The 18,652-nt window shown below is 36.7% G+C and overlaps 1 protein-coding gene across 1 annotated transcript in view; it reads left to right on the top strand.

Annotated features, from left to right (window-relative positions):
- LOC110020657 (glucose-1-phosphate adenylyltransferase large subunit 3, chloroplastic/amyloplastic) overlaps positions 1–18,652 on the top strand; it is a gene marked incomplete at its 5' end in the record, with an annotated part of 74,079 nt that overhangs the window by 43,247 nt on the left and 12,180 nt on the right. Inside the window, 6 exon segments of the mRNA XM_020718831.1 lie at positions 6,404–6,487; positions 6,806–6,861; positions 7,559–7,652; positions 7,951–8,063; positions 9,323–9,395; positions 17,040–17,120. Of these exon segments, the coding sequence (XP_020574490.1) occupies positions 6,404–6,487; positions 6,806–6,861; positions 7,559–7,652; positions 7,951–8,063; positions 9,323–9,395; positions 17,040–17,120 (501 nt within the window).

Below are 18,652 nucleotides of genomic sequence, written 5' to 3'. Positions count from 1 at the left end.
AATGAGATCCATTTGGTCTCATTTTTCAAAAAAAAAAAAAAAATAAAACATACCACTTTTAAAACTCAAACTATATATTTATTATATTAAATTAAATTTCCAAAATTATTTTCAAATTCATATTTTTAAATGTATCAATCGAGAAAATTGACCGACAGAGCCGCCTGGGGAGAACATCAACCCCACACCCTCACCCACACCCAGGAACCAACAGGAGAGCTCACGACCAGGGGAAGCAACACAGGGCCTTAAAACAAGCTCCAAAAACTTCAAAAATCAAGTTTTCATTCAACATATATTTCGAATAGGGAGGCACCAACATGAAATAAAATCAAGCCCAAAAAACGACTGCTTAAGACACCAAACAAATTCCAACATATATTTGAACAGGGACAGCAAACTTAAGGAGCAAAACCGAACCACCAAACCAACTTCTTAAAGCATTAAAACGGGCTCCAACATATATTAGAATAGGGGAATAACAGGAAATAAAACCAAGCCTCAAAACCAAACCTCTAAAAGCCTCAAAATTGAATGACAGCTATTTGAATATGTTTCGAACAGGGGGGAGACCGAGGAACATAAAACAAAACCCCCAGAGCAAAATTTCCAAAAGCCTCAATGTTAAACCAACACAACAAAGAAAGCCGCAGCTCAGGAAACTAAAACAACTCTCAAGCCTCAACATCATACCAACACAACAAAGAAAACCGCAGCCCAGGAAGCTAAAACAACCCTCAAGCCTCAAAAACCAATATTTTGTTTAGCATGCGATTCGAACAGGGGGAGTAACAGGAAACAAAACTAAACCCCCAAATAAAATTTCCAAAGAAAACCTCAGCATTAAATCATTTCATCTAGGAGAACAGAGAAATCCGCAGCCTTGCAAGGCAAAAATGACCTTCAGCCTTCAATGTACAGGTACCAATATAACGAGAAATACGAAGAAAGAGCCTATACATGCATAAGAAGTAAGTCATGCTCTTTCCTAAAAATCTGCATTTCTTTAGCTGGATGTCATGGAACATTTAAAGCATACCCAACAAGCTCATTAACATGCTAATAACCAATAGTAAACCAAACATGAAATATCAATGAAGGTAAGCAACCCTTCTACTTCTTAACCCAACTGCATGAAGTATTTAAATTAGAGCCAATTGGGAATGCTAACGATTTCAGCCAACTAAAAGTCCAATAACCAACAATGATTCCAGCATGACATGCCGACCGAAACAAGTCACGCACAACCCCTGTCGAGCAGAGGAGGAAAAATAAAGCAGAGAGGGAGGGAGAGGATACCTCGCTGGAGCTTCTTTTAAACAACAAAAGAAAGCCAAAGAACCTCTCCACAAGCTCCTAATCGAGAAGAAGTTTTGGCAGAGTCTCCCCCCAGGCTCCCAAAATTTGTAACCCTTAGAAACTCTCCCCCATAGACTTTTTACAGGCACAAAAGAGAGGCAGGAGACCAAGCAACGAAGCAAAATATCAAGGAACCAAGCAGAAAATTGGTGATCCAGCCAAAATGCTGAGAAAACAAGCCAATGCTGAGGGCTCTCGAGAGGGGAAGGGGAGCAAGGGATTCGTCTGCGAGAGGAGGGAGCGGCTTCAAGTGTGGAAGCTTTTGGGTAGGGAGCTTGCGGGGAATGAGGAAGAATGGGGAGTCTCGCGAAGGAGGATGGAGCGGAGCATCCGAGGATCTCGGGAAGGAGATTCTCGGGCAGAGGGTGTCGGGCAAGGATGAACGAGAGGTCAACGAGGGAGAAGAAGCGGGAAAGGGAGTGAGGAGCGATTAGGGCTCGGTGGACGGGCTCCTCTTAAGCCGAATGGAGATGACTAGACTGAATGGGCAGGTAGTGTGCGTGAGTGCCAATTAGGGATTAGCAAAATAAACCCCTCCCCATCCGCCTATATAATATAAATATATCTCTCCATAATATATATGATATTTAAATTTGCTCGATTTGCACACCTCTCGCTCGTGCAGGAGACCATTTCAAAAAGAGTGTCCTCCCTAGTTAAAGTCGACGTTCCGAACGCGTCAGCGTTGTCCGTTTCGTCATCCGGGGTAGTCCAGACGATTTCGTCGACGAGCAAGTCGAAAAAGCGTCAAATTTAAATTTATTTAAAATTATCGCTCGTGATCGACTGTAGAGCCTCCTACGGGCGCAAGTGACATGAATTTCAATAATTGTGTGTGTCGACGTGTGAATGATGGTATTCGCGTATCGTGAGTGTGCGCGGACGACATGAAGGACTTCTTAAGGCTTTATATCCTATGGGTACTCGACTCGAATTTCGTCGCGTTGGTTTTAATCGACTCAACTAAGAGTTGAGGATTTAGAACCGGTCACATGAAACTGAGAGGAGTCAAGAAGTGGCTTGAATTTCTAGTTGGTGCGGGTCTCAGGCTAATTTTCTAAGAGAGTCAGTACGAAACCCAAAGGCTAGATCTTAGGCTCTAAAAAGAGTAATAGACCTCACAAAAAATGAGGTCAACAAGTACGACTCAAGGTATTATAATCACTTGTATTAAATATGGAAGATAACATAAGAGTGAATGTTTGATGAGCTCTAACATTTGCTATTGGTATTGTCAGCTTGCTCATATAGCAAGATATTGTCCATCCTTTGGTCAGAAGAGCGTTGAAGATCAGAAATCATGTGCAACTCCTTCATAGAAGACTTCTGGTGGACATAAAAAGATAGATTCTATAGCTTTAACTTCTATCCAAGGTCAAACAAGACAACCTGCTCGACCTCGAGTATATTCCCTTACTCATAGTGAGCCTGAAGAATCTACTACTGATGGTGATAAGGTCTGATGAATTTGGCATTTTCTTATATATATAGGGTATTTTCCTAGTAAACTTGCTTTAGTATTGTTATTTGAAGTATAGTTGAGTCGTCTTGTATCGAGTTTTTACGTTTATAATGATTACTGTTTCATCTTAATGAATGGCCCCTAATTTCATAGATAGCTAATGTTAATCTGCTTAATAAAAAATGACTTGAGGTATGTTTATAAGTTTCAAGGAAGAAATTTTTGTAAGTGGGGAAGATTGTAATGTCCAATTTTTTTCTACCTGTGGAAGAGGAGTCTAAGAGCCAAAGAGAGGGAGAGGAAATGAGTAGTCGGGAGAGGAAGTGAAGAGTCGAACATGGCGGAGTTGAGGCGAGGAGTCGGACAGAAGGGAGATGAAGTGAGGAGTGTCGGGAAGCTAAGGAGGTGAAATTTTACCTTATAAATTGTTAGGAAACTTACTCGGTTGACCAAGTGACTTGTCTGTGGTGAAGGAAGACAAGAAGAAAGAGCTTTCGTGCGACGAGGGTTGCATGTAGAGGAGGAAAAAGATGGCAACGTCGTCGAGGATTTCTGTTGTTGTGTCGAGTCGCGATCGAATAAGCAAATCCGTGGAACACATTTTACTGTGTGTGGGAATTGGATCATCTGAAGAAAGAAGATGAGCCAGTGTCGAGATCTCGTGTGGCAGAGGACCCTTTGCACATTGTGATCACTCGATCTCAAGCAACCATACCAAAGGCGAAAAAAGGAAGGAGTGCGACCGAACCGTGGGGGTAATAAGACTCATTTATGAATTTATTATATTATAAATTATTAATTATTAATTGTGAAATTTAATTAAAATCATGCTTTAAGTTAAACATTGTAAGAAACAATTAGGGTTTGATTTATTTTTAATTATTTATTTAATAATAAATTGTTAAATATATGTATAATTATAAGCCTAATAGAAAAGATTCAAATTATATAAAGTAACTAGAAAGTTAAATTAGGAGAACTAACTTTCTTGTAAATATTTTTGTAAGCGTAAATTGTTTAAAAGCAATAATTAAATAAATATAACAATTAGGATGATAATAATAAAATAATTAATAGTATTTGATACATCAAAGGGTCAAATAAAAGGCAAATTGTCTTCTAATATTAAGATTAACATATATCAAATTAATAATAATTTTTAATGCATTTGACTTTAGGTTTTTATTGAAGATAATTGAAGAGAACATTTATAGTCATCAGTGATCGATGTGAGTACTCATGTTCTTAGACTATGATAATATTTTGCTTCTTCTAAATGGAATCCATTTACTAATACTATTATTAGTTATATCGAAATTAGTGAAAAATAAGGATTTTGAATTCTATTTAATTTTTATTTATATTGTAGGAATGATATGTGTGCAGAATATTATTTAAATTATCATAAATATTGAATGAATTATAAGTGTATTGTCTGATACGCAAAATGAGAATGAAATATACTTCTTTTGTAAATAGTAATTTTCATAGAATGTTTGTATGTGCATGACTGATTACGATAAAGTTATCTGTTTATTGTGCTAGCGTGGGAACGCAAAGTACCCATGCACGTAAATAAAAAAGGATATTGATATTGAAGCACCGTAAATGATAGAATTTTAGACGGTGCTCCTATAATAGTTGTACAAATATAAAATGATATTATTATATTGTTGATATAGTAAGATTCCTTGAATAAGATCTCAAAATTTTATATTAATTTATTAAAAAAATTAACTGGCATGCATATTACTTTCTTTTTTCATAGTATTATTGTAGTGTAGGAGTATTAATATTCACTGGTTTGTTTAGTTCACTGTTTAAACTAACTTTTCAAGTTAGTTTAATTGATTAAAAGATGAGCGATAAAAAGAAAAATATTTATAGAAGATGTGGATAACCTGTAACGAGGTAAATCTAAATATACTGTTTTAATTTAATTTGATTAGTGACTCTTTATTTGTTAATAGTTAGTTCTAGAAAATAAATATTGAAGAATTTAATTTGTACTGTTTGACAGTCTGTTCTCATCTTGGTTAATTTCAAATCTTAGATCGGGTCGTGACAGATCTCTTATTGGTTGTCTAAAGTATTTGAAAATACTGTTAATTGGAGGGCTAATTTGCAATGAATTGTTGAATATGTTGTTGCATCCTAAATCATAGAAGTTTTATAGTCAAAAGAGGGAGTTTTTGACTTATTTCAACAAGTGCACACTGTTGTGCTTGTGTTTTGTGATAATTAAAGTGCAGTATTTTTCTCCAAAGGCCAAAACATATAAATGTGCAATTATGGAGGCAATTGGTAATAGGAATGTGTAGACTGTAAACATTTCAACAAATGACAATGCATAAGATATGTTGACAAAAGTTTGGTATTCTCATAATTTTAGCATTGCCTGGAGTTGTTGGGGGATATAAAAGAGAAATCTTAATGTTGGATTCTTAGATTTTGATGAATTAAAAAACCAAGGTGGAGATTGTTATATTGGTAATTTAATTCCTTAGTTTTATTTATATAAGCTATTATTAGTTTTTTAGTTTTGGGGCTAATTGTGTATTTTTAATAGACACAATTATCTTGAGATGTGCCTATAAATATACTCTTACCCATTGTTGTAAATATAATCCATTTTATTTCATTCCGAGTGAATTTTTCTCCTCACATTTTCCATTTTTCCCTCTTGGGCTGGCCATGAAGATTCTTGCCATGCTTTTGTATAGAATCATGGCACGGAGTTTGCTCTATCCCTCTCGCATAAAACAAAGGAGGCCGAGAGTTCAAGGCACTTAAATAGCTTTGACAGAATGTGCTAACTCTTGTTGATGAGATTTAAGGACTGCAGGTGTCTTGGAAGTTGTTGAGGAAGAAATGCATTTCAAGTTGAGATCCTGTGAATACAAGGAATATGGACAAAATTAGGAAGAACAGTGAAGCGACAGAGCAATCAAGGTGAATTTTTTGATAACTTTCTAATAGCCTTGCTGGAAGATCTAGAAATAGAGTTTCTCGACATTTTTTAGGAGTTAAATTGATTTCATGAAGGAAATGGTAAGAAGAAAACAAATTTAGGGTTTACCTTACCTGGTGTCAAGGAGGACAAAGAGAAAGAATCATACAAGATTAGGGTATACCTTTTTGGTATCAAGGACAAAGAAGAAATGGATGAAGATGAGGAGCTCTAAGATTTCCTTTTTAAATCGACCTTAAATCTCACGACTCTAAAGCTCTTGTTCAACAGTACCTGTCGTCTAACTTGTGAATTCCAGCATAAAAATCCTTGGATTGTCAAGATGGGCCTTAGTTTTCCTTATAGTGAAATATCTCTTAATTTTATGAACAGAAAGTTTATTTACTGAACATTATCTAAATAACAATGGATTGAAGTCTCATTTCATTAGCATGTTCCCATCAGAAATATGATTAAGGGGGATTTTCTAGATAGTAAAGCCTTTCTCTTCATTTCATATAATCAGTTAATGTTGGACATTTTTATAGCATAGAGACTAGTTAGTTATTTATATTAAACATGTTTGTATTCTTGGAATACAATTATGTCATATTCTTAACCTACCTCTGCAGGATACCAAAGGGAGGGAAATTGAGGATGTGCTCATCCTCTCCGGAGATCATCTTTACCGTATGGACTATATGGACTTTGTTCAGGTGATAATGGACACAAATCATTTCTTCTACTTGTTATTAAGGGGCCGTTTGGGACCACTTTTATTTTTTTATTTTTTATTTGTTTATTTATATTTTTATTTGAAATAAAACTTATTTTGTATGTTACAAAAAATTTAATTGTTTTTAAAAATACTCAAAAGAGTTAAAAGTTATTTTTATATTTTTTTTTAGTAATGAATAAAAATATGCAAAAGATGTACTAAATAAACATATTTTTAAAATAAAAGCAAAAACATATAACAAAAGTGATCCCAAACAAACCCTAATATTCAGCACTTGCATTTTCTTCTTGGACAGAACCATAGACAAAGCGGCGCAGAGATTACAATTTCCTGTGTTCCTATGGATGACAGGTAATGCTTATACTGCTTTCTTGATTTAAATAAAATAATTTGAGGTAACTCTGCTCGGGTGCATTCTGCATTCTTAATGTGATTGAATGTTCTTATTTATAAACTTAATCAGCAAATATCATATTAGTTTTTACTAGTTATAATGCTCAATCTTTGGCTTTCTTCTCAGTCTTAAAAGCTTGGTAATTATTGAAGAAGGAAAATTGTTAAACCAACCAGTATTTACCTGGTCATCATTGAAATGGTGGAACAAAATTCATATTTATATGCATTAGTTAATCAGGCTTTTACCTTTTTTTTTTGGCTTTGCTAATTTTGTTTTAATCACATACTACATAATAAGCTACATAAATTTTGTTATTCTTAATTTTTTTAATTTATGAAAGACAGCTTTATCAAATGGAATTCCTGAATTAACTAGAAGTTTATATCATGAATACACACATGTGTTTGTGTTCTTCAGTCGAAATGTTATAATTTGTGAAATTTAACAACAGTTCTTGATAGTTGGTCTGTTTCTTAGTACATAGACAGGATGGTTTTGCAAATTTGTTGGCAATAATTTCCTTTCCTACTTGATTGTTTCTCAAACTTTTTTTTTTCATAGAATTGCTAATTTTGTGTCGGATGCATTTTAGTTGTTTTTATATTGATTTTAAAGTTTGACTGTACATTACTGCCTTGTTTTATGTGTCAGCCGTGCATCAGATTTTGGTCTAATGAAGATAGACAGCAAAGGAAGGGTCATTGCATTCAGTGAAAAACCTAAAGGAGAAGACTTAAAAGCAATGGTAAAAATAATCCATCTTTCATCATAAGCTTAAGGCCCGTTTGGCATCACTTTTTTTTCTTATTTTTGTTTTTTTTTCTTTTATTTTTGAAAAAATGTTCGAGTGGTATAATTTTTATTTTTTTTCTTATTTTTTTTAATAAATCAACCTATTTTTTAAAATACTCAGAAGACCTAAAAATGTTGTGTTTTAATTTAAATCAAAACATAAAAAACAAAATAAAAATAAAAAATAAAAACAGAAGGTTTCCAAAATGCCCTTTAACTAATTGATCATGATTTAACATTACTTGTTGTAGGAAGTTGATACTTCTGTGCTTGGTTTGTCACAAGAAGAGGCAAAGAGGAATCCATACATTGCTTCAATGGGGATTTATGTGTTCAAGAAAGAGATACTATTAAATCTTCTAAGGTACGGCATTGATGTGAAACAGATAACTAATAATAGTTGTTTTGTTGACTGATTAGAAAACAAAAGTTTAATGGTACAAGGAGCATTCCTAGACAATCCTAAGTGTTATAACATGCAGAAATAATGATGGACAAATGTGTTGAAGCATTGGATAAATATAAAATCTGATTAAAAATAAATATAAGTAAAAATATATATAATTTTTATTGTTCAAAGTTCATAATTATCTGATTCATATTTGAATGTCGAGTTTAGTTAACATAAACATCTAAAAATAAGGGAAGTTTACTACCACACACTTCTTATTTTTTTGCATATCTTACACCTAAACTTTCACATTTACCTTAATAACACTTTGGTGTCTTAAACCTATACATATAGATGTGTATGTCACTTTTAAGAAGTATTCATAATGATACTTTTGATGTGATATTAAATATTTGAGTTTATGGATGTAAGTTTAGGTGTTTAGATATGTAGATACATAAGAATTGTGTGGTATGTATGTAAATGCACATAAAAAAAATAAAATGAGACTTTAAAAATGAAACAAGATGAGCGGCCAGCAGCGAAGGGCTTCGACCAAGATGAGTAGTGAAGATGAGTAGCGGGTTGGTAAAGTATACAAAGAGCTGTGAGATAGGGCTTCCTAAAGCAATCGGGGATTCGGGTATAGACATCATGTGAGGGAGGAGAAGGTGGATTGGGGCTTAGGGATTTGATATTTCTGCAGGCATATGTGAGAGGAATCAATCTCATGAAAACTTATTTCTTGAAAGATTAAAAGACAAATAATCTTATATTCATATTTTCTATTTAAATTTAAATATTTTTTATTAGTTAAAAGATTGAAAGCACAAGCACTCACTCAAGCTTGAGCTAATTTCACTTGCATGACTAACAAAATATTTTTAGAAAGATTTGCATGCACACTGATCAATTCTTATGTAGCTGCATATCTAACACCTAAACTTCTTTTTTTTACATATATGCCATGTTACCTATACATCAAAAGGTGTATTTCACTTTTTTTTTTTTTTAAGTTAAAATAGTGGTATTTTTATATGATATTAAAGATTTGGTGGTATAAATGTAGAAAATAAATGTTAGATGCTAGATATGCAAATACATATGAATTGGGTGGTATGTATATAAATGCTCCTTTTTTTATCTGTTTACGTAGGTCTTAACTGTAAAATAAAATTTATCAAGCAGTCTTTAACAGGAACATTAAGTGTTATGCATGATTGTTGGGTCAGATGGCGTTTTCCCACTGCAAATGACTTCGGCTCTGACATAATTCCAGCATCAGCAAAAGAACTATTTGTCAAGGTATGCCCGACATCAATATATTATCTATTGTTTGAATATTGTGCATCATTTCTCTTTAGTTTATCTTGGCACATATTAAACCAAGGCCGAACATTTCATTGATATTTATGTATATATTTAGGATTGAGTAATATGAAGTAAATCCCAACCGTCTTTCTATGTTTTTGGGTGTACTGTAGAACCCAATTGCACTATGGACATTATACTTTTATTCTCATTCAAATTGATTTGATTTGCTTATAAATGTGTTTTAGAAAACTACATGTTTATTTCATATTTTTTTAATATTCTAAAGTTATTAGTATATTTTCATATTGTTAGGCTCCCAAGAATTGAATATTTTACCCTATCCTGTAAGCAATCTAAAATCAATCATGAAAATTGGTTTTTTTTTTAAAACTGATTTGTGAGCATGGATGCGGGAGCGGGAGGATTTCCCGCTCTGACCTTGACCGGTCAGTTGAAGACCGGTCCAAGGGAATCCTAGGCCAAACGGCCTGGACGAAATCCCTAAAGGGGCGAGCGACCTCCCGCACTTCTCTCCCTGCTTTTCCTGCATCCCGCATGATCGAGCGGCATTTTAGGAAGGGTAGTAATGCTGCCAACCCTCCTCCTTTTTCTATTCTTTCTTGGTTGGAGTCTATTTATATGCTTGTTTCTGAATTTAGGGTTAGTTTTTGGTGTAGTCTCCTTTCAGATTTCATGTGTGGTGTTTTCTTCCCCCTCGAGAGTTGTATCCAACGATTAGGGTGGTGCTTCGGTTGTATCACTCCTCGGTGGTGATTGTATCTTCCTTGTTTCTATTTCCAACAGTCTACATTGCTGTCCAACACCTTCTTGCCACCCCAAATTGCCCGTATCTTTGCTACATCGTTGCCGACCCACCCATCCTTGTTACCACCACCCCAGGACAACTAACTTTTATTGTTCCTGTCGCCGCCTTGGGACAACCAATTCTCTAGTTGTTCCTACAGTTCTCACCTTGTCTTCACTGCTGCCACTACCCCTGCTAGTCATCCTGATCCAGCTAGTAATCTCTACCGCCCTTGAGATGCACTCTCGAGGTGTTGTGTCGTTTTATGTTTTGGTGATATTATTTTCAGTTTGTGTATGTTGTAACTCAGTTTCCCTTTTGCTAAAAGTTGTTCTTGTGGTTTGAGTCTTTTTCTCCAGTATCATTTGGTATCAGAGCTAGCCCAACCATATTCCTATACTAGGATTCCCTAGCATCCGCCATAAACCAAAACTTTCTTTCCTACCAGCAGGTATCCTTTCCATAATCCAAAACCCTAATCCCACCAAATTTCCTTAGTATTCCCTAATCCCCAGTCATGCCACCATTGAGATACATACTTGAGCCTTCATGAGAGGAGATATGGAGACAAATCCGCCGACTTCGATGGTAGATTACGAGAATATAAAATCCAATTGGAGGCGAAGGGGGGAACGAAAAGATATGAAGATGACGCGAGAAACATAACAACAATTCTTCCCAACTTATTGCCGCCAAAAGTTGCAGACTCTAGCTTCCGAAGTGGAGAGACCGCAACACCAAGCAACCTCTGGCTATTATCTAGTGAAACCAATCCGCAAGTCTGTCGTAGCCAGAAAATGCGGCAAGTGCCACTAATTTGGGCATGTGGAATCAAAATGCTCAACCAGGGGAGAGATCTGTTTCACTGAGCAGGGTGTTGTTGAAAATTTAGCAATGACACAGTTGGTCCTGGAAAAGATAAAGATGTCAGAGAGAATTCTCCACTGGTAGCCAACAAGAAGAGACACCACAAATTCCGGTTGACCCGAAGATAGAGATTCCAACTGAGGTAACAGTCACTTCTATAGAAGGTAATAGGCAGTCCAACAGTGTATGAGATTATGGTGTCTCAAGCCAATATTTTGCAGATTTTGAGAGGAACATCAGTCGAATTGACTTGGGATGTCCAAAAAAGGGCATGAATTTGAGGAGTCGACCACAAATCAGAGCATTGCAGATTTTCAGATGTATAGACCCATTCCTAAGTTACACTTACGGAGGGAGGTCCAACATGATCGAAGAGGATTCATTTTGTGCCATGCTTGCAATATTATAGGGAGGATTTCAGATGTTAGATTCAACTCAGCGAGGCACCCATCAACGGATGTCCAAATAGGAGCAATGAACCTTAGCTTTGAAATGTGCTCTTAGAGCTTGAGGGGGATGAAAATTTTTCAATAGGATCCAGGTCCTATCAATAAAGAAGATGTCTCTCCTATGCGGTCGCTAGTGAGAGTGGCAAATTTCGCCACAGATTTTATCTCCGAATTGAGTTATTCTCACATACTTGTTACTCAACCATTGCAGGCTAGGCACGAGAAGTGGAAGAAGAAGATTTCAAATGTAAGGGCTCGAGAGTTGCATTGCGAGAACCCACCTCTAAATGCGGCTCCCGCTTAGGGCATATCAAAAGAGTACGAAAACCTATTCCACCAAAATGTGTTGTGGAATGACAACACCAACATGATCGACCTACCAAGGGACTTCACGTCGTCTTACGAGGAACCTGAAGCTTTGACAAATAAAGTCGAAGCTTCCCCAAACCCGAGAGACTGATGTGTAGCTTCCTTGAGTGGACTCGAGGGCTGGATTTCCTGCACTGGCCCCTACCCGTATGTTGAAAACTTGTCCAGGGGAATCTCGGGCTAAGCGACTAGGGAGAGATTCTTGATGGGCCGAGCGACCTCCCGCGCCTCTCTCTCTACCTTTTCTGCGTCCCGCTTGATCGAGCGGCAATGCTGCTAATCGTCCTCCTTCCTTCTTTGTTCTTTCTTGTTTGGAGTCTATTTATATGCTTGTTTTTGAGTTCAGGGTTAGTTTTTGGTGTAGTTTTCTTTCAGATTTTTTTGGTCCTCGAGGGCTGTATTCGACAGTTAGGTTGATGCTCCAGTTGTATCCCTCTCCTCGGTGGTGATTGTAACTTTCTTGTTCCTATTTCCAGCAATCTACCTTGCTGTCCAACACCTTCCCACCACCCCAAATTGCCCACATCTTTGCTACATCGCTGCCAACCCACCCATCTTTGTCGTCACTCTAGGGCAGCTAACCTTTGTTGTTCCTATCATTTCTACCCCAATTTATTACTCTAGCTGCACCGAACAGCTAGTCCGCTAGCTGGTCTAACTGTTCCTACAATTTTCTCACCTCGCCTTCACTGTCGCCACCCCCACTAGTCATCCCAATCCACCTCGTAACCTCCACCGCCCTTGGGATGCACTCTCTGAGGTGTTTGGTGTGCCGTTGATATTATTTTCAGTTTGTGTGTTTTGTGACTCTATTTTCCTATTAATAAAAGTTGTTCTTGTGGTTTGAGCCCTTTTCTCCGGTATCACAACTATTTCAAAATGAGTAATAATAGCACCCTTATGATCCATGTATATATAAAAATTGTTTAACTGGCTACCTTGTCCATTAAAGATTTGTTTTATAGATATGGACAAATGACTTGAGCCAATCAACATGCATGCAAGCTTTGTGAGTTAGCATATTATATTCATTCCTTTCTCATAGTAGGGACTAGATAATTAAATAAAATTTGGCTAGTTTTCTTCTTTTTATACTCCACATGATCGAGCTGCTTTTGCTTTAATGGCAAGGTTATATGTCTTTCTTCTTATAATAACATCAACCCTAGACGTTGATATCATGGATTTCAAAATATTTAGGCAGGTCTAACTGGTTATCCCTTCTAGACATGATTATAAGATCACTGTTAGGCTTTTTGAACCTCTTTAAGATTCAAGTTGCAAGTCCCATTGTGTTTTTTGGCATTTGATTTAAAAGGAGCACTACCTTTATGGGGCATTAAATATCTACCCTTCGATTTAGGTTTGAAGACAGCATCTTGCGCTGGGCTGAAGAGGCCAGTCGGCTGAACCGACTGGCAGATGGAACGGCAGAACTGGCCCAGTGATTGCGGGTCCAGCTCCCATTGGAAAGAGCAGCAATTAGAAGGGGCGGCATTGCCGCTAGCCCCTTCCCCCTTTCCTTTTTTGTTTCCCATTTGTTTAAACTCCTTTTATTTGGTGTTTGAGGGAATGAGGGTTATGTATTGTGTGATTTATTTCAGATTTCTGTAGAAGTCTCTATTTTTTCTTGCGAGGGCTCTATCCGAGGACGAGTGGTGCTCCGGCTGTATCGTGCTCCGAGGTGGCGATGTATCCTATCCTATTTCCCTCTATATAACTTCTCCTTCACCTCCCTTAGCTGTTGGTCATCCCATCTCCTTCTAGCTGTCCTGCTGCACCCTTTTACTGCCGCAGCCTTGCTGTCTAGCCCTCCAGTCTACCTCGCAGCACCCTGTCTTACCTTCCTCTGCAGCAGCCATTGCTGTCCATCCCTCCAGGCCACCTACCAGCAACCTATCATCCCTTCCCTTGTAGCAACCATTGATGTCCATCCCTCCAGGCCTCCAACCAACACCCTACCAACCTTTCCCTGCAGTCCTACCTGCTGTCCATCCTCTCCCAAACCCCACCACCAGCCTCCTGTCCCTTTCCCCTCATACCTAGCCACCAGAACTATTGTAATACACTGGGGTCGTCTCTTCTGAACCTAGACAAGAACTATTGTTGTTGCGTCTGATTTCAGTTTTGAGTTGTGTTCGGTAAACCCTAATTCAGTTGATTAGTGAAATTGTTTCTCTTTTTGCTGGTTTTGGATTAGTTCCGTATCGCGTCTCTTAATCAAAATATTGTAATCATCACCTTTGGTTATTCCTTTGTTATTATTTTCACTATTATATAATGAAACATAAATCCCAATGTTCTAATAAATTGATTCAACTTCTTTTTAAGTCTGGTTCTCATGAAAATAATAATGCGTCCTATTTAGGATAAAACTTTGGTGTGCATTTTAACTTTTCAGGGTTTAATGCTCTCATATTATCTTCCTTGGGTTTTTTCATTTGATCTATTTCCTTAATCGGTTTGTTACACTTATAGACTTTTAGGTCAACTCCTCATTAGGTTTCTTCTTAAGATTTGTGTGCACAATCCTTTGATTATTTTTCTTGGAGTTCTTTGGTGATTCTTGCTCTGCTGAGATCTCATGATATAAGTACTATTTTCCTTCACTAATATCTTTCTATAGATCAATAGCCTTCCTGATAAATGTTCCATCTATAGATTGATAATTCTACTGATTTGGAGTCGTTTGACATTTTGAAATGTAAGCCCCATTTATACTCTCATAGAACCTTTCCTCTTTTAGACCATTTTCCCTTCTTGTTCTTTTGACTGTGTATTATTTCTTGGTCAGCTATTAACAGTTTCAATTATAGGCCATTCTGATAGTCCAAAAATGTTCCTGTATTTCAAAATGTTAAGTCATGATATCTTCAGATTTGGTCATCCTTGTGCTAGGATCGTATTTTGTACTACTCATATTGTCTTGTATAAGGTAGTTGTTTTTCATGTATATGTTTTATAGCTCGAACTATCTTAAAAGAATAGAATTACATGTTGGCTATCAATAAATTTTTTCTCCAGTTGTTAGACTTAAGACAACTCGAGTTTTGCTCTCTCTTGCGATTAATTTGAACTATCATCCACATCTACTTGACATTAAGAACGTTTTTCTTAATAGCTTGAAGAGAAACGAAGAAGAGGCATTTTACTTAAAAAGTTGTCCAGTTTGGAAATTGACATTTCCATTATGTTGGTTTGGCTGGAGAAGCTTCAAATCAAATATCCTCCTATGGTTATTGTACTTGGCGTAGGGAGATTTGGTTACATGGAGACAAAAGAAACAATTTATGGCCTTAAGAAGCAATGTTGAAGCAGATTGGACAATAGCACTTGGTTTATATGAAAGTGTAATTAAAAAGATTAGTAGAACTAAATTATTGGTGAAAAGTCTCTAAAAATGTATTGTGACAGCTAAGTTTTCGTAAGTATTGCAAATAGTTATGTTCACCTTGACCAGACTAAACACCTTAAAATAGACATCTTATTTTATAAAAAACATAAAAATAGACTATCACAATTAAATTATGTTCCAAAAAACTTTCAAACTGTAACTATTTTCGTCAAGACTTTACCCATAAAGAATTTTGATAAACTAATCAACAAATTGGGCATAATCAACATATGCAATCTAGTTTAAGATGGAGTGTTCAAATTATCTTAAATTTGCGGTCAATATCTTTCCATCTAAGACAATTCATCAATCCATGGACAATGACGTACTATCTGCACCAATCCAATAATTCATCAACAATAAATTTTCCATGTACATCAACCAATAATTTATTGGCATCAACTTTCCATCTACAGTAATGTAGCAATCCATAGACATCAACATTCCATTTCTATTGTATGGCTAATTTTAGATTTTAGAGTCAAGATTGATTTTTGGATTTATTTTTTGTATAGGTATCTCTTTATATATTTATATTCAACTTTTCATGTTGGGTTTTATACATAAATCAAGTAAATAAAATTTAGTCATATAATCTTTCTTTTTCTACTATGATCTCTTCCCTTTTTAATTTATTTCAATAAGGGTCAGTATGGGGCAGCATTGCGGTGGTGTTGCTGCACTGCACTGTAGTTTTGCCCTTTTGGATAAACTGTTTTTTAACAGCCTTTTCAAAAAGTTGCCGCTAAAATCAGGGTTTTTCCAGCGGTCCTAGCTCGGTGCGGTGACAGCTTTCTAGCTGGCGGTTTGACTTTTTTAAAAAAATAAAAATTGTAATAGCCCCTGCAGCTTTTTGCAACATCAGATTATTCTACAGCAGCTTCACAACCGCTTCTTAATAAGCTGCAGCGGCCCCAAAAAGAACCTCAGCCATCCTAGAATAAGTAGGTTAATGATGACAATGAATGCATCTTGCGCTTGCTTCATGGGTCTTCCTGGGTCTGTTTCCTGCAATTCCGTTTAATTTGAACACTCACATCGGTAAATGATTATATGAATCAACTTTTTCCCTTATGGATACATCTGTTTCAACTTAAACCTTTTCTCATAAATTCTATGGCGGTTCTTTGAATCAATTTCATCTACTTCTTTCCTCCACGTATGGAGTTCAAGTTAAAAAAAAACAAAAAAAAGAGCGAACATTGTTGAACGCTAATCGTAGGAGTTGTTTGTTTCTATTTTATTTGGATGTCATTGTTGTTTCCCAAATGTTGCTTCTTCTATTTAATCTGTGAAATGTTTTTGTGCTTGACTTGATATTTAGATAGACTTACATTGTCACTAAAACAAAATTGGAGAAAAGTGCCAAAATGGTCCCTGAACCTCTTTAGATGCCATTTTAATCCCAGGGTATGTAAAAGTGTCATTATAGTTCACAGACTCTTTTTAATGGGGGCTAAAGTAGTCTCTCTAGAGACTATTTCAGCTCATACTAACATGAATCTAAGGATTAATTTGACTTTTATAGACTCGGGGACTAAAATGACCCCATATAAATAGTCAAAAGAATATTTTGGTGCTTCACCTGATGGAATTAAAAGTCATTCACATATTTATCTTTGAAGTTGTTAACAAATCCAACTTTCCAAGCAATTTGTCTCTGAATATCTGCAGGATTTTTATCTGTTCTGTGAAGACATTTCTGAACTATTATAAATTAGAGATAACGTTCTTGTGTTATTGTATTGCAGGCATATCTCTTTAATGATTATTGGGAGGATATTGGGACACTCAAATCTTTTTTTGAGGCAAATCTCTCTCTTACTCGACATGTGAGTATTCCAAGGGTTTGTTTGTTAGGACTTAATTTTGTTTTTAGTTTTTATTTTTGGCTTTTCTTTTGTTCATTAAGACATATTTGTTTAGCATGTTCTTTATATGTTTTGATTTTTTATTTCTAAAAATAAATAAATATATCTTGAAAATAATAAATTTCTTGAGCGTTTTTTAAAATAACTATACTTTAATAAAAAAATTCAATGGCATATTGTATGATGTGCTTAGTTTCGTCTCTGAATGAAGACAATAGATCATTACTTTGAACTTCAGTTTAAGGCGGTGTTTGACTGCAATGCAGATTTACGTTAAATAGGATTTATCACATTCGAGAAATCCTTCAAGCTCGCGGTGGAGATGGAGCACGCGAGCAACGACGGGTAAATCCGTTTAATCTGCCTCACAGTTGGATTTGATAAATTCAGATTTACGTTACAGAGGGGACGAAACTGGAGAGAATTAGATTAACGGAGAGTTGGATTTTGTTTTTCCTTTTTTTTGGTGTTTGACATGTGTTCTAAATTAGATTATTAGTGTGTTGATGGTGAAATAAAAAAAAAATAAAAGGTGGAAGAAAAGATAAATTAATTAATCAACTATTGGAGGAAAAGATATTATATCAGGAGTTATAATACAGAATTGTATCAGGACTTCAATCACAATGGGGCTGATTTCATCATGTATTAAATTATTTAATTTTTTGTATTAACCGTTCCCGCTACTGTTCCCTGTCGTTCCCTTTCGTTCGGTTCTCGTCTTCGTCTTCCCGTCCATATTGTTGAAGCCTCGCTGCTCGTCACCACACGCAGGTTTGCACTATTCCTCCTCCACTTCTTTTGTGTATTTCTTCTTCTCTGTTTCCCGCAAGTTGTTCTTCACTGTTCGCACACCATCACTTTCCTCGGCGGCATTCTTCCTCTCGTCTGTCTCTCCACTGTCCCATTCCCATTCCACTGCTCTTTCCATCGATCGCTCTTCTTGCCGCTTTCTCCACATCGAAGCTGCAATCTCTTCCCTGTTCAAACAGATGACACCGAATTCCTCTGCCCAAGCCTTCTGCCGTCCGGTGCGTCTTCCTATCGTTGCGTGAAATTCCCGCCCAGAGCCGATCGTCTCTTCGCGCGACTAAACTCCTTTGTCCCGCACGAGGTCGTCGAAGCCCCTTTGCTCTTACCTCCCTGCGATTGATTCTCCCCGTGATAGATCCTCTCGCATTTCCCTTCGCGCCTCCCTGCCGCTATTCCCTCTTCAAAGCCATCGGCGACTCTGCCCTAGCCTTTGCTGATCTCGCCGAACGCCTCCCTATGGCAGACGCATCTTCCCTGTGCTTACCGTGCCTCACAGGCCACACTTGCGTAGCCCACACCACACGCAGAAATAGGTCGCGAACAGCTCGTGTTTGGCTCGTTAAAAAGCTCGTGTTCGGCTCGTTAATTTTGTTCGATAAGTTAACGAGCCGAACACGAACTAAGATGTGTTCGTTCGTGTTCGGCTCGTTTTGGCTCGAAATACTACTCATCAAGTTTAT

Source organism: Phalaenopsis equestris, unplaced genomic scaffold (genome assembly GCF_001263595.1).
Source record: "Phalaenopsis equestris unplaced genomic scaffold, ASM126359v1 Scaffold000107, whole genome shotgun sequence".
Lineage (NCBI taxonomy): Eukaryota > Viridiplantae > Streptophyta > Magnoliopsida > Asparagales > Orchidaceae > Phalaenopsis > Phalaenopsis equestris.
Note: the sequence above shows the minus strand (reverse complement) of the source record. Positions and strands in the feature narration are given on the sequence as shown.